Source organism: Tachypleus tridentatus, chromosome 13, assembly GCF_004210375.1.
Source record: "Tachypleus tridentatus isolate NWPU-2018 chromosome 13, ASM421037v1, whole genome shotgun sequence".
Taxonomy (NCBI): Eukaryota; Metazoa; Arthropoda; class Merostomata; order Xiphosura; family Limulidae; genus Tachypleus; species Tachypleus tridentatus.
In genome coordinates this window covers 150,227,345-150,243,811 of record NC_134837.1, presented here as the reverse complement: position 1 = coordinate 150,243,811, position 16,467 = coordinate 150,227,345, and the positions used below count along the sequence as shown (strand labels likewise).

Below are 16,467 nucleotides of genomic sequence, written 5' to 3'. Positions count from 1 at the left end.
AAATGAACAAGCAATCAGAGCTAGTGTAGATACGAATTTTTGTGGAAGTGCTAAGATGGTAAATGTTGTAAGAAACAAGGCAATCGTGAGGATGGAATCTGCCTTAGCATTGTGGATACAAGACTTGCGAAAGAAAAATATCCCTTTGGACACCAAGATCATTCAAAAGAAGGCATTGAAATTATATTCTCAATTCACTGAAGGACAACCAGGACCATCAACAGCAGCTGATGCCGAAGAATTTCATGCCAGCAAGGGTTGGTTCGATCGTTTCCTGAAACGTTACCAACTACGATTTGGAAAATCCCACGGAGAAGCTGCATCTGCAGACACAGAAGCTGCAGCAAAGTATCCTGAGGCCTTTAAGAAACTCATTGAAGAGAAGGGATACAAGCCAGAGCAGGTCTTCAACATGGACGAGACTGGGTTGTTCTGGAAAAAAATGCCTTCCAGAACTTTCATCATGAAGGACGAACTGAAAGCCCCAGGATTCAAAGCACAAAAGGACAGAGTGACACTTATTATGTGTGGCAATGCTGCTGGCTGGATGATGAAACCCGGCCTCATTTTTAAATCTGCAAAGCCCAGGACTCTGAAGAACAAAAATAAAAACACTTTGCCTGTCTTCTGGATGCATAATTCCAAGGCCTGGATTACGAAGCTCCTGACATCCAACTGGTTTCATCAGTGTTTCATCCCTCAAGTGGTAGAATACCTTCGCAAAAAAGAACTCGAATTTCGAGTGTTGCTGATCATGGATAATGCTGGCGGTCACCCTGTGGATTTGTATCATGAGGGAGTCCAGATCGAGTTCCTCCCTCCCAACACAACATCCCTCTTCCAGCCTATGGATCAAGGAGTGATTCGTGCCTTTAAGGCACTTTACACTGGCAACTGTCTTCAACAATTAGTTGATGAAATAGAGGAGAATGAGGACTTCCAGTTGAAAGTGTACTGGCGCAATTTCACAATTGCATCGTGCCTGACAGTCATACACAAGGCACTTCAAGATATGAAAAAAGAAACATTTAATGCATGTTGGAAAAATCTGTGGCCAGAATGATTACAAAGGGTTCTCACTGGATGAAATTCAACATGATGCTGTCAACAAGTCAGTTAAACTAGCAAAGTTAATCGGTGGTGAAGGCTTTGATGACATAACTTATGAAGAGTTCAATGACCTGATTAACGCCCACTCTCAGCCTCTAACGGACGAAGATTTGGCAGAGTTGACGAAATCTGCCAGTGAAGAAGAAACAGAGGGCCAGGAAGAACCATCACAAGAGGACGAGGGTCTAACTCTAGAACGGTTGGCTGAACTCATGTCAAAAGCAAAGGATTTGCAAGAGACTGCCAAGTCATGGGACCCTTACATGGTCCGTTCGCTGCAATTCTCAAATGCAATTAACTCTACCATGTCGACCTACAAAACTCTATTCATCACTATGAAAAAACAACGGAACCAGCTGCCAATAACCATGTTCCTAAAGAAGGTACCCAAAACGTCAGACCAAGCCACACCCGAAGAAAGTACGACACCTTCTCCTGACTTTCCTAAAGAAACAACACAACCTCTTGACTCTCCTGAAGAAATGGAGCTTTCTCCTTAAGTGTCTGAAGAGGAGGAGTAATTACCTAAAATGCTGTAAAGCAGCAGCTAAGCTGTCCCATACTGTACATTAGTGTTATCATCATCATCGTATGGCACAGCAAATTTCATCATCATTTTATTATCATTCATTATTGGTGAGTGCACAAACAATATTTAATTTTTTTCAGTTATTATTGCAATACAGTACGTATTTTTTTATAAATGCATACACTGTATGTACAGTGCATATTTTTGTGACCGTGTATTAATAATGTTTTTAATTGCATATTATTACTGAATTGTACTGTACTGTATTATTATTACCTGAACTGTGCGTACTGTATTTATCTAAGTTTGCCTTTAAATTTGTTCCACTTTCTGTCAATTCTAATACATGTGTTGTACGCATAGAAAATGACTTTACGGTACAGTAATACAGTATGGGTAACTATACTATGCGGTGTTACCGTCCCCCTGTACTTACGTTTCTTTTTGATTAAAATATTGTTGCAGTACAAAATTAAAATGTGTTTACATTATCATTACAACATTAGCGAAATACATGACTGCATGCAATATTACTACATTATTACTGTATTAATGAGTAAGAGTGTCTTTAGAAAGTGTCTGGGAAGCATTTAGTACCGTATATAATCTCATACATAGAAGTTTTAAAACTGCATCCAATATTCGCGGTTTTTCGCTATTCGCGGGGGGTTAAGAACGTAACCCCCGCGAATAGCGAGGGAATACTGTATTCTAGCTGACAAACTCAGTCTCTTCAGTTGCACACTGAAGGGAACTTAAAGGTTTTTTTGGTTTTTTTAACTTACTTTCCTATATCAAGAACACAGGCTCAATAAGTTTAGAAATTTTGAAAAACGTGTATATTAAACGAGGTGGAAAACATGTTGCGCGTTTGTAAACCTTGCATACCCTTTATGGCTTACAACTCATAAAATATTTCAGTAGAAACTTTTACGTTAAAAACGTCCAATCAAAGACGTGTTAGAAAAAAACAAATTATAATAATATTAAACATTAAATAAAGAATCGACTTTACATGTTTTTATAATTGCTAAAACTGAGTTACAAGTACAGAGTAATCAGAAAGAAAATTTTTATCTACGATTATTTTAAATTATTACATCATAATAACCATAATAGTAGAACAAAATTTCACCTAAGTTTTGTTCAGTAATTTTTGATAAACAATATTATGCTATATACGTAAAATTCTAAATCACTTTTCTCGTAAACTAGTGATATTTTTTGTTTCTCTTCTTTTTTTTCTCTTTCACCACACGAAGTTTATAATTTTAACAAAACTCCTGATAATGGAAGTATTAATGATCAGACTGTGAGAAACTCCATTTATATATATGTTTGATAGAATGATTGAGGAAAGCATATCGTATGTGTGTTTTCTTATAGCAAAGCCACATCGGGCTATATGCTCAGCCCACCGAGGGGAATCGAACCCCTGATTTTAGCGCTGTAAAACCGTAGACATACCGCTGTACTATCGGGGGCCGAATCCACGAAGGCATATCGAACAACTTGTGACAATTTTGAAACTTCCTATACTATATTCCAACAGTTGTACGTTGGAAATGACAATTATATTCTCTGTACAATCGAAGTCATACTTATAAAGAATTTTGTTTTTAATTTAGTAGATTAAACATAATGCGCAAATCTAGATAATTTGACAGTTGTACCTGTTGATAGTAGCAGTGAAAATGATGCTACAGCAGCTCAAATAGGGTCCAATGATAACAATGACAATTATCAGCCAGGGAAATATGTAGCATGCATATACGATCATGAATGATACGTGGGAGACATAAAAGATAGATCAGATGAACATTCTGATGTGTTGGTGTCATTTATGAAGAAATCAAGAAACGAACTGTTCTCATGGCCTGCAAGGTCACGTAAAGTTGAAAGATGAATTCCTTTCCAACATATTATTTGCCCGATAAGTGAACCTACCATGCAAGACAGTAGTGCTCGCCACTATGTTCTAAGTCAAAGTGATCTCAACATAATCAAACTCAAAATTCTGAAATTTATTCAAGCTGTCTGAACAAAGCAATGTTTATTTGATGATGTTAAGGCTAATTTATCGCCAAAGCAGTTTTTGAAACATTTCATTGTCACAAGTATTGCAGTTTGGTGTGACTATAATCTTTCTCAGTTATCCCCTGTTGTAGCACTGTGCTTTTCGTGTCTGATTTACCTTTGTATTTATTATATTATGAATCTTAAACTCAGCCATATCTGCATAACTGTAATGCATACACAATATATTTGCATTGCCATGTGATCTAACTAGTTATGCCAATAAACTTGTTCAGAAATGAATTAATTCTTTCTTGTTTCTTACAACTTCATTATTTAACATTGTTAAAGGCTGGTTAGAATATTTAAGTGGGATTCATAACATTCTGACAGGTGTTTTTCAAAATTGTATGGATATATTTGCACACAGTAACACACCTGAGCTGAATTTTTTTTAAAATAAAAAACGTATGGTCAGAGGATACCTTAAAAAATTATAACTCAAAAAGTAGGTTGAACACCATCTTGATTTTTTTTTGTAGATCATATTCAGAGATGTTAAAATATATGGTAAAAATCTGAAAAGGCTGAATAACTGGTGACATGGTCAAACTGTGGCCTGAAGTAGGGCTATTTTTAGCTAAATCACCAAAGGTTGCATGCAACTAAATATTTTTACAGGAGATCTAATAGACTTTTAATTACAACAATTGCTGATTTATCAACTGATATGTTATAGGAAATTTGAAAAAAAAACATTCAGCTTTGTATCATATTAAGTCTTAGAGCTATGGCTTATTAAATAAACCAATGTTTTTACTATTTTAAGTTTTCAGGTTATTTTACAGCTGCACTATGCAAATCCTAAGAGAGATAAACTTGGTTTGAGACCATTTTTGATGTCTGTGGGATTAATTCGGTCAGTTTAGCCTTCTACCTCCATTACTCTTGTAGCTTTAAGCAGCCAAAGTTGCCCAAAAATGAATTTGCTAAAAATAACAAAAAATGTAATTAAATTTTACAGGGCTGTAAATCAGAAACTATTAGAGATACTGATCTAATCTTTGACAATTTTTCATTATATGGGTAGATGAGCACATGCAAATATTTTCAAGACATTCTGTGGGGATCACCTGCAGCCTCCTGGATGATTTGACATGGAACGACACTCAAGTATTTATGTTTATTTACATATGACTGGATATCAACCAATGAAGAAAGGAGAAAATTATGAAAAGTATTTTTCTTTAAAAGTAAAACCATATAAAAACAAATTATTACTTTTATTCTTAGATAATGATATATAAACAATAAGTTCTACAGGCACAAAACAGTCAATGTTTTCTTATCATACAGTTTGAAAGTGGACACTGTGGGCAATATAAAATTCTCTTTTCATCATTATATGAGGTTTGTTTGCCCTGAATATTGATATATTCTTCCTCTTTTTGTTAATTTAACCATTCTTGCATTACTACATAGTTGGATTTAATTGTGTCATCAACATTACACTACAATACTAAAAAAAACAAAAAAAACACGTACTAACAGATGTGGTTTATTTCCATTAAAAAGGGTGACTATTTACAAACAAACAAAACCATTTTAAGAAATGTCATAACCCAGACCACCAAGTTCTTCGACATCAATCTCTGCTTCAGCTGCATTCAACATGTTTAGCGTCATATCTAAAAACAATTACCATATAACATTACAAGATTATCATGAATATTAACACAGTAAAATAAGCATTATTAACAACACTGATACAAACTTCTTAATTCTCTTAACATTATAATTTTAAGGTTGCAAACAAAATTAAATTTGAAATTATCTCAGTATTAGCCTTCTTCAATTTAATTATTGCTCAGTAAGACAACACTTATCACTCTAAGAACTTAGTAAAGCATAATTTTATCCTGTATTATAGTTTACATTGTATTTTTCATTATAGTTACATAGTGAAATTACAACTAACTGGAAAATTCTAATTCCATACAAAGAAGAAAAAATTATAAATAGCTTCATAACAAACCAGAGTTCACCAAGGTAAATAACAGTGAACTAGACAGTGGATTATCATACCTCATCAATGATCAAACAATATAATAATTCTTAAATTATTAACACATCACTTTGTGTCAATCATCACAGCCTTTAAAACAAGAAAATAATGTTTATTTTTAATATAAAACATTTTAAATCTAAAAAGTATTTATGCTCGTTTACCCTAAAAACTTGAGCATCCTATTAAAATATATTTTGCTTATTCAAAATGTTTACTGCAACTGCATAGATTTTTTACATTATTGCCAATATCATGAAGGTTATTTCAATTTCTAAACAAATAACTACCAAAATTATCAACAGTATTGCTATGTATTCAGACAGAACCACACACTCTTTTGCATAATATTCTGCTAAAAACAGTCAAATACCAAGTAACACAAGAACTCTTTTACTACATAGGTTATGATTTCAAACAGATAGTAATTATTTGGCTTGTTCATGAGACATCCATGATAATAAATGTAAAACAACCATGCTCAGATCTTTTAACAGATTCATGAAAAACTCAAAAATGCAATGAATATTCAATGTAAAGTGTCAGTTAAGCAAAAGCAATAGAGCCATATAACACAGAAGAGATCAAATACTATGTACTAAGTAGAGAAAATATAATAATACAATAAGTGAGTCAATGCACATGAAATATAATACATAATGTAGATAGTGGATGCTATTTTGCTACATCTGACATAAAAATGTTAAAACCTGATACTACATTGTACAAATACTCAAACAAGTTTTGCTATTTAATACATGCAGTTGGTTACCTAATTAGAAGTTATTTCCAAATCAAAATAAAAGATGATAAAATCTAAAAAAAAATGAATTCAGAGAAGGGAGGTGTTACACAACACAGAGAAGTGAAAATTGAGAATTTATATATTTTGTTTTGAAATAAAAGCAAAACTTAGAGAATATTAAGTCTGAATTATAAAAACTATTTCATAACATAATTTACCAACATAAATTAATACAAAATCATTTAAATAAATTTTGAAGGTAACTTAAAATGGCAGCCATATTTGCACTTTGACACCCCAACATACAGTTTCTTGTCTATTTTCTTGTGACAATTTACCATATTGTTAAATATAAAAACAAAGTTCACAATGAATAACTATCAGATTAATTACTCTTATGTACATAAACAACAATATAGTTATAAAATATAAGTGCAACATTTCATGATTTAAGATGGTTGTGTGATTACCATTAGTAGATGTAGAGGTTTGCTGAGATTCTTTCTTGCACTGGGGTAATTTCAACTCAACTTTTTTCACTGTACAAGGAAGTCCTCCCTCATCTCCTTTCTTTTTTATGCTGTTTTTAATCTGAGCCCTTAAGAACAAGTAATAATACAATTTCTAAATTTTAATAACCCATGCATCAATACACTTCACAAGAATGACAATAAATAGTTCTGAATTACTTTCTCACATAAATGATATGTTTACAACACAGGTGAATATGGTGAAAGTTAAATAATATAAAGAGAGTAATGCAGGTGTGTTTTCAATAAACTTAGGGCAATGAAACATTTGAATTCATTTTTTAAATAATTCTTGAATTTTCCTCTTGCTTTTCTTACTGAGAGTTAAGATTTCACCAAATACATAGCTAAAAACAAGTAACACAAAATATACACACAGACAATACAACTAAACTTGAATTACAACTTTGCAAATGAAAATTCTAATAGTTGAAATGTCTTGTACAAGTGAAAAATATACTTTAAAATTCATAAGATTGAAAAGGTTCAAGTGTGAAGAAATGAAATGCTGAGAATAATGTTTCCATTCTTTCAGATTATCCGAAATTTCACAGTATTACCTACAACAAACTTGAATTAACTATCAATACAATCATGTCAATAAATTTAAACTTAAGTTGAGCATGTAAATATTTTCAACTTCTAACTGCTTCTCCATTTCCTAAATACTTTTACTGCTAAAGAAAATGTCTTATTACAGTGCAAGCTTCTTCACAAAATTTAAAACTACTTACACTGTCCTGTTCTTTATTAAATAACTAATCTTATTAAGATCATCCCCAAACTTCTGTATTGCAGTTCTCAACATTTCAATTTCTTCATCTGTCCATTTGCCTCTAAGAAAGTATAAATATTTTGGTAATGGTATCAAATAAACATAGCTAATCACCATATAAAACATTTAAATATATAAATGTGTATAGGATAAGTAGGATATTACACCATATTTTGTATAACTGATGAATGCAAACAGACAACTAAAACAGCTGCGACTGAGAAAAGAGAGTTCTATTATCTGTGATCTATATGTCTAAGCTGATGTATTGACATTATTCCTTCCATCTGCAGCAAAAGTCTAATAGTTTAATTGGCAGACCTAGGAACAATATACAATAAAAATTACCAAAAAATAAAAAAAATTAATAAATAAACTTTTTTTTCCCTACAAACTGTGTGCATGTCATACAGATACATATCAAAACAAAACAAAATCACCAGGGCACAAGTTATAATGTGGGACATAAGATGTGCCCTGGTATTTGGGGGTGAGTGTAGAAGTAGGACCCACATTGTATCACCCTGTCTATCAATCTATTCACAAAGCCTCCCATATAAAGAAATAATAGTAATAAGATAGTGAAAAAACAGAAAACTAAAAAATATACATGCAGTCCCATAAGTCCCTATCCATCCATATGTTATCATGTTATATTCAATTACACATGTATTATAATTTTTTTATTTCTTTTTCATAAAAATATGGCTGATGTAAGCCCATTTACGCTTGAAAATGTCTCACAGAACATGGCGTCATATAATATTATGCAGCAAGAATGAGGGACAGCACACAGATACACAAGATATATGGATGGGTAGGGACTTACGGGCCACCCTGTACAATGTCTCACATCTGTATCGCCTTTCTCTGCCTCCAGACAGTTGGGAAAGATGATTACTCTTAGGATTAATGTCAGGAATTCTGAGGTGAAAGATCTCTTTCAAGGATGTTCAGGGATTAAAATCCCTCTTCATCCATCTTAGAGATTTATTTTTCGAATGAGAGGTAGGAATAGTAAAGACTACTATGGGCAAGGAAGTGATGAACCAGTTTACATTAATGGGTAGAACACGAATAAAGCCTGAAAGAAGGATGCAAAAGCTGAAGAAGGAAAATGCAGACTTAATAAAAATGGAGCACATTGAAGTGATGGAGGAGATAAATAGTATCCAAGCAAAAAGAAAAATGAGAAATAAAAAGGAGAGAGACATGTGAAAATGCAATCTCCCCCTCACATGCCATAGAAGGCTGAAGGAAAAATGTGCAATCAGGACAAGGAATGAAAAAGAATGTTTAAAGATTTCATGACATATGAACCAGAAAGGCAACGATTAAAAGCAAAAGAATGAGGAAACAGTTTATTAATTTGAACTTTTACCACCAAGATGGTTCCTTCTGACATATCTCCCTTAAAACCTAATATTAGCAGCACAGCAGACAAATATAAGAATAAAATTTCTACCAAGTTATTTAAACTAATACGACACCTATCCTCCTTCACCCATAGGCATTCAAACAAATATGTATATAATGAAGTTAGATTCAAAATAAAATGTACACTATTCCCAACAAAAGAGAATTGTAAATGACACTTTATTTACGAAAATGTGGCATTTTTACTAAAAATACAAACAGATATGAATACTGTAGCCCAAAATAAACAATTTTCTAAATCTAAGAGTGGCAAGCATAATTTTAAGAACAACTGGATTTTTCTACCTTTTTTTTGAAATTCCTCATTACTGATATATCAACAGTATCCTTACCCTGACGAAGATCCATCCCCAACAGGATGGAGTTGCATGGTCAGTTCTCCCAGTTTAGTGAAGGCTGCTCCAGCAGCTGTGAAGATTTCTCCAACCTATTATGAAATGAGTTTTAAATTTTTATCATACTATAACTTATAACAACATTAACTCTTTTTAAACTTGCTGAAAAAAATCCTTAAGTAAAGTTTATACAGAAAAAGACCTGATTATAACTTGCAAATTCTCAAAAGCATTTTAGTAAATGCAAGTTAGCTTGCAATAAGGCACACATAATTCTAGACTGTATACATAGCAAGTACAAGTCAAAGAAAGTTATCAGTTCACTCTACAACTGTTTAAACCTTATCTGGAATTTCAGGGACAATTTCCGTTGTTTAGTTATAAACACTTTATATAAGAAAGATGTTGAATTTAAAGGGATTATTGTCTAGAAATAAGTTGAAATCTCATATTTGTGCTGGAAAGGAGAAATGCATTAGGGGTTTAAAAATTATGTACCATAAATGCATGAGTAACCAAAACCTCTGGTGATTCTACTGTATGTAGTGTAACAACCTCTTCAGTTGATGAAATGTGAATGCAAAAGTGCATGTAAAAAATGTACAGTTTGCATTAAAAAGCTTTCTGTAAAAAAGGAGATGGTATTTCCACAAAAAAGATTTTGAAACAGTAAGACTATAAAACACCAGTTTACCTCTTTTCTACATGGCAAGTTCTAAGTGCAGTTATGATATTTTACAAAGTTATATTAAAAATTTGATTAAATATTACTATTAATGTATGTCAAGGAAATGTAGTTCACAATTCAATTTTTTATATTACCTAACTGCAGATTTCTTAATTTCAAAAGGAATTGTTCAAAAACTTCTAAATAATCACTTGTTTACACTCTGAATCTTCCCCTTTACATTTTAAAACTTCAGTGAGCTTCTGTTTAACCACCTAGAAGTACAAAATACACAACTAAAAGCAAAAATTTTAAATCTGAGCTTCCTACCTTCTAGATCACAGATATAAATAAATCTATCAAACACACCAGACCATTCTCTCCCATCTATGATTTCAAGGCAATACATAATAAAAGTGTACATAACTTAAATACACATTTCTAACCAATGAAAAGATCAGATTCTCATCTAAATAAGCCTTACAATCCTTTATTTTTGGCTTGATCCCTATTAAGCATGACCATTCCTTCTAGCTGGATGAAATTCAACCCATTTATAGCTCAGATAGAAAGCCAGATAATCATAGTATTTTGGGGACATTCTATTATATTGACTGATATATTTTTGAGTTCTAAGATGCATATTTGAAAAGCTTTTTTTAAACAGTTATCACAACAAACTTAAAAGAAAAAATCAAAGCAACTGAGTTATGCCTACAAGTCGAAAGTTTGAATAATTTACATGTAACATTTAGTGTCTGGCAAACTGCTGTGTTCCTATTAGTTTATTGCTTTTCTCAGATAGATAAAATGCTTGTGATACAAACCATACTAAAAACCATAAAATAAACAAAATAAAAAACAGGTGTGATTTGACTGTTGTTAAAAAAAAACACACACACACTAAACAATGGTCTATGTTATGCCCATTACAAATATGGAAACTCAATTTTTAGTGCTGTAACCATTTAGAATTACCACTAAGCCACTGAAAACTGGTGTGAAGAAACAATATTTAAAATTGTGAGGACAAGCCATATACAGATCTTGAATCAATTATACATTCAGACAAGGAAAGTTAGTGTTCACTTCATTTCCTGTTTCTCAACTTTCTATTTCACTGTATATTGTGTATTTGCCACAATTAATATTGAAGAAGAGAAATAAGAGGTAAAATATCAAATTTCATTGAAAAATTTTTGATATTTATTTCAAATGTTCTAGAGGTTATGCAAATGAAATATGAAACTGGAAGATGAAAAGAGTTTTGTAGCGTGAAAATCAATTTTTACTCAAACTGAGTCAATAAAGATTATAAATTCACAGAAATATCTTTAGTAAAAATATTTTATTAACATATCTTACTTTTTGTGCACAAAACTTGTAATGTTTATTACAAGCTTGCCAAATGTAGTTGAAATACACTTAGTAAATTCAGAGTTATAGTATGTATAGTTTCATAATTACTAGCACTTCCAAGTTAAGTCAATTCAACCATTTTCACATAGTTAAGGATTAAGATATACAAAACACAAAAACGACTTCAATTAAGACAGTGTCACTCCTCCTATGGGGTGGCTGACTTATGGAATAGTTTGTGTTTGGCTACAACACTGAGCATTTTAGACATATGGATAGGATACATGTAATGAGGTTTCTAGGCTTATATTTCTTACATAAAAAAAAGCAAAACTATTCACTAAATTTGTCCTAAGAACAATCTGAGGCAAGAAAGACAAAATGTTCACAGAACACTAATCTTAGCACAGATAGCCCTTGAGTAGCTTTGCATGAAATTCAAAACAAACAAACAAACACTGATCTTTTTTAAATCTAACATACTGGTCATCAGCTCCCCCTCCATCATTAACCTGTGAAGAACAAGCCATCATAAGTGCTTAAGGTACAAGTCTCAGAAAAAAACAAACTCTTCCTTACACCCAGTCATAATCTTTTAAAGTTTAGTGGCTGGAAAATATTTATTAAAACTATTAGTAACTACACCATTACAAAATAATATAATAGTCCTCCATTAAGCCTATCCAGCTGTTACTTATTCAGTTATCGTACATGAAAAGATGTCTAATCAAACAAGAAAATTTGATTTCCAAACTTATTATCTATAAATTAAACCTTGACAACTTTTACTGCTTCATACAAAAAATACATATATTTGTATCTTGAGATGATACTTATTACAGACATAAAAATAAAATGAAAACATCCTACAAACTCCAGATTCATTTCCTTTTCCACTTACTCTAAACATTCACACAAAACACAAAAACAATATGAAATATGATCAAATAGCTTTTCCAAAAATTTTCACCAACACAAACATAAACTTCCAGATATTTACCTTAAGAACAGTGGAACATACTCGGTTAACTATTAACAGAAAATCAGTTGTAACAAAGATGGTGTTAATGCACAATATATATATAAATGAAACTTTATACATTTTGCAAGTTAAATGGTTTATTAAGTTTATTAAAATGGTTTATTATTTGTATACAGGCATAATCTGCTATACAATGCAAAGGGTGTCTTAGGGAAAAAATACAGTTATACAGTTATCACTTTATATTTGTTCCTTATATGCTTAAACATGCCTTGATCAATCAGTGACAAACTTGACACAGTGATATAGTGCAATATAAAGAAGGTAAAATTTAATGAAAATTACTAACACTGTATATCCCTCAGCATCAAATGTGACCACTATTGTTAGAATTTTTTGGAAACCATATCTTTTCATAGTGGTACCTTTATATACTTTTATTGCATTTTTAATGTTTATTGTGCTAAAAACAACTGTAGCATAATTTCCTATACTTTACAGACAAGTTTTTATTTCACCTGTCCAAAAGATAAGTACCAAATAGTGCATAATAAAGTCCAAACTAAATCAAAACTCTGACTCACCTGCTAATCAAAAATTGCAAACCTAATATCTAATAATAAGATTCCATAATGAATTATATAATGAAGTATCTGACAAAAAAAATAGGTAACATCACGTACACAATATGTAGAATATACCATCTTGTCAATTTATTCTTAAAATGTGTTATCACAGTAAAATCAATAGCTATTGTGACAGATGGCATATGTGTTTAGCTTCCTTGATATCATCCATTGAAGACAACAGCTTCCAAAAAATATGCATATTAAAAGTACAGCAAAATATTGACAATTTTTCACATATTTTTACCTGTAGTTTACATTTCAGAAAAACTATGTAACAGCATGTCATAATAGACCTTAATCATTACATTTCTGCACAAATAGTATTGCTTCATAATTTCTTTATATTCCACAAATTCTTTACCATTAGCAACACTGATTTAGAAAAAAAAAAGAATCATGTGAAAAAATAAATATCTTAAATCAATTCCACTTTAATAATCTGTAGTGTTTACTGTAACAGTGTAATGTAGTGGTGACCAAATATCAACTGTTATCAGGGTTAGTTGTATATACAACCACTCACATCTATTTGTCCACTTGTTACTCTTTCTTATTAATTAATTAATAACTTATTTCCTACATTTCAATTCCTAATCTATTATTCTTTTTGCACCTTTCTATCAAGATCCAAAATTACAACCCAGTCATACCCACTTGTCTGTTTGTTTTGAATTTTTGTGTAAGGCTGCACTAGCCCTCCCTAACTTAACAGTGTAAGACCAGAGAGAAGGCAGCTTGTCATCACTACCCACTGCCAATCCTTGGGCTACTCTTTTACCAATGAATAGTGGGACTGACCATAACATTATAATGCCCAACAGCTGAAAGAATAGAAATATTTGATATGACAGGGATTTGAACTCATGACCATCAGACTACGAGTCAAATACCTTAACCACCTAGAAAGGTAAGGCCTGTTACTACACTTTAAATACCATTCAAAAACACAGTCCTCGCAGAGTTTAAGGAAGTTGGCAGTAAATTAATAGCAAAAATATATGACACAGTTAAGACTTCAAGAAGGAAAGCAAACAGCACCGATGGATCAACAGGCCCCTTACAGTTCTTGAAATTTAGATTTAAACCAATAAATGTTAATTGTTATGTAGTATACACAACCATCAGTGATAACAGATCTAAATTTTAATAGGTAATGACGTTTGGCCAAAGTTTCTCATTCAACTTTGAAATTAACTACAAACATAATACAATCCATGATACGGCGTCTTTCAAAGATTCAATGTCTTAAATAACTAACTGTACTTTTAACATTACTACTTCTTGCCATCAGGTTAACGTTAAGCTTATCAGTATTTATGTTTCAACTATTTTTACTAGTTGTACAACTACAATTTGTAGTAGCACTGACCGTCAGTTAGGCCTAATACAAATCTAAAGTATAAGATCATATTCAAACTTTATAAACACTACGAACGTATTAGCACTATTATTAGCTACAAATAAATATTTCAAATCACACTGCTAGAATTTTATGTTTAAAGTAAATAGATATACAAATGATTTTAAAAACAAAACAAACCTTGCTAGCTGAATTTGTCTGGCTCATACCGTATTATCAATAACAATTTCAGTTTTACTCAATCCATGTGTTCATAAACTCAACCCAATTTCACAGATAGTTAAGCTACAGTAATAGCGATGATAATCTTTCAAATATGGTGACCGCGTTTTCCCGCTCTCGACTTTTAGTAGTTATTGGTCTTTATTTGTCAAACAATTACATATTTTTCTTGAATATATGCAAACACTATCTGGTGAAATTACTAAAATTTTGACATATTTCACAAGTTGTTTGTATTTATGTACTTACATTTTTATAGTTAAGTGAGTATGATTTCTATACATTAATACATATTCCATGTAATTGGTTGTTCGCAAAATTTGAGGCATTGAGCTGTTTTATTTACTTTTTCCTAGTGAACTTATATCATAATGTGTGTTTTTTCTTTTTTTAACATAAAATTACATGACAGGTGGCCTAGAATGACCAGGTGGGTTAAGGCGTTAGACTTGTAATCTGAGGGCCGCTGGTTTGAATCCCTAACACACCAAACATGCTCGCCCTTTAAGCCGTGGGAGCGTTATAAATGTCAATCAATCCCACTATTTGTTGGTAAAAGAGTAGCTCAAGAGTTAGCAGTGCGAGGTGATGACTAGCTTCCTTCCTTCTAAATCTTAGTGCTAAATTGGGAATGACTAGCACAGATAACCCTCGTGTAGTTTTGCGCGATATTAAAAAACAAACGAACATACTGCTATTTAACTAAAGTATTCCTCAAATTGTATTGTCAATTAAACAAGATTTCATGAGATAGTATAAAAGTGAACTTTTTATCCCACGTGAAATAACTCGAAATAGCATTCCATCTCTGTTTTGTTTAATTGTTTTGAATTTCGCGCAAAGCTACTCGAGGGCTATCTGCGCTAGCCGACCCTAATTTAGCAGTGTAAGACTAGAGGGAAAGCAGCTAGTCATCACCACCCACCGCCAACTCTTTTACCAACAAATAGTGGGATTGACCGTAACATTATAATGCCCCCACGGCTGAAAGGACGAGCATGTTTGGTGCGACCGGGATTCGAACCCGCGACCCTCAAGTCGAACGCCTTAACACGCTTGCCCATGCCGGGCATATTCTCTGTTTTGTAGTCCAACCATTGTGGAACTTGCTAAATTAGGAACGGATAGCGCAGATGATCCTCGTGTGACGTTGCGTGAAATTCTAAAATAAACAATCTCATCAGTTTTATATTTACAATTAAAAAAAAAGGAGGCTGATTCAAGAAGTTATTATCTGTAAATTTGGTTCTCCCTATTGTCATTAGCTCTATAATTGCTTCCTTTACCAAGGTTTTTTAAGAGATCATCAATTAAAGACATTTCAATAGTGTTATTAGTGCTCTGGAGGTCACTCCTGAAGGAGAGAAAACAGCGGAACTAAAACCAACCTTAAGATAAAATTACAATCTCATCTGCATGGATACACACCCGGTGTTTCCATTTATTTGCTATTTTAAATATTCTAATCGTTTATTCAGGCTCCTTATCTTACACTGAAAGTTTGATCGTTATCGTTTGTTATTGAGTAGAAATCTTTAAGAAGCTATGCCCATCACGGTTATCGAAACCCGGTTTCTAGCATTATAAATTGGTAGACATACCGCTGGGCCATTGGGAATCTTAAAGAAAAAAGTACTCGGTCAATTTATTTGTTGCTGAACACACTCCTTTGTTGATCAAATCTGAAATTATTTACCCATTTGATA

General features: G+C 32.3%; 1 protein-coding gene across 2 annotated transcripts; it reads right to left on the bottom strand.

Annotated features, from left to right (window-relative positions):
• Positions 1 to 5,197: 5,197 nt before the first annotated feature.
• Positions 5,198 to 14,906, bottom strand: LOC143239322 (BPTF-associated chromatin complex component 1). 2 transcript variants are annotated; one of them, XM_076480294.1, is made up of 5 exons: positions 14,720 to 14,906; positions 9,540 to 9,634; positions 7,730 to 7,831; positions 6,936 to 7,063; positions 5,198 to 5,343 (listed from the first exon to the last, which is right to left on the bottom strand). In XM_076480294.1, the coding sequence occupies exons 1-5, from the start codon at positions 14,744 to 14,746 to the stop codon at positions 5,261 to 5,263; spliced, it is 435 nt and encodes a 144-aa protein (XP_076336409.1). In that variant the 5' UTR covers positions 14,747 to 14,906; the 3' UTR covers positions 5,198 to 5,260. The 2 variants fall into 2 exon arrangements, with proteins under 2 accessions (XP_076336409.1, XP_076336410.1); XM_076480295.1 differs by lacking the exon at positions 7,730 to 7,831 and having other exon boundaries at positions 14,720 to 14,905.
• Between the last annotated feature and the right edge of the window lie 1,561 nt (positions 14,907 to 16,467).

Excerpts from the sequence above, each read along its gene's own strand:
- LOC143239322 (XM_076480294.1), bottom strand. The coding sequence starts at position 14,746 with ATGAGCCAGACAAATTCAGCTAGCAAG. Across the intron at positions 9,635-14,719 it reads AGACAAATTCAGCTAGCAAG|GTTGGAGAAATCTTCACAGC; the intron begins GTTTGTTTTGTT and ends ATTTCATAATAG. Across the intron at positions 5,344-6,935 it reads AACCTCTACATCTACTAATG|ATATGACGCTAAACATGTTG; the intron begins GTAATCACACAA and ends AATTGTTTTTAG.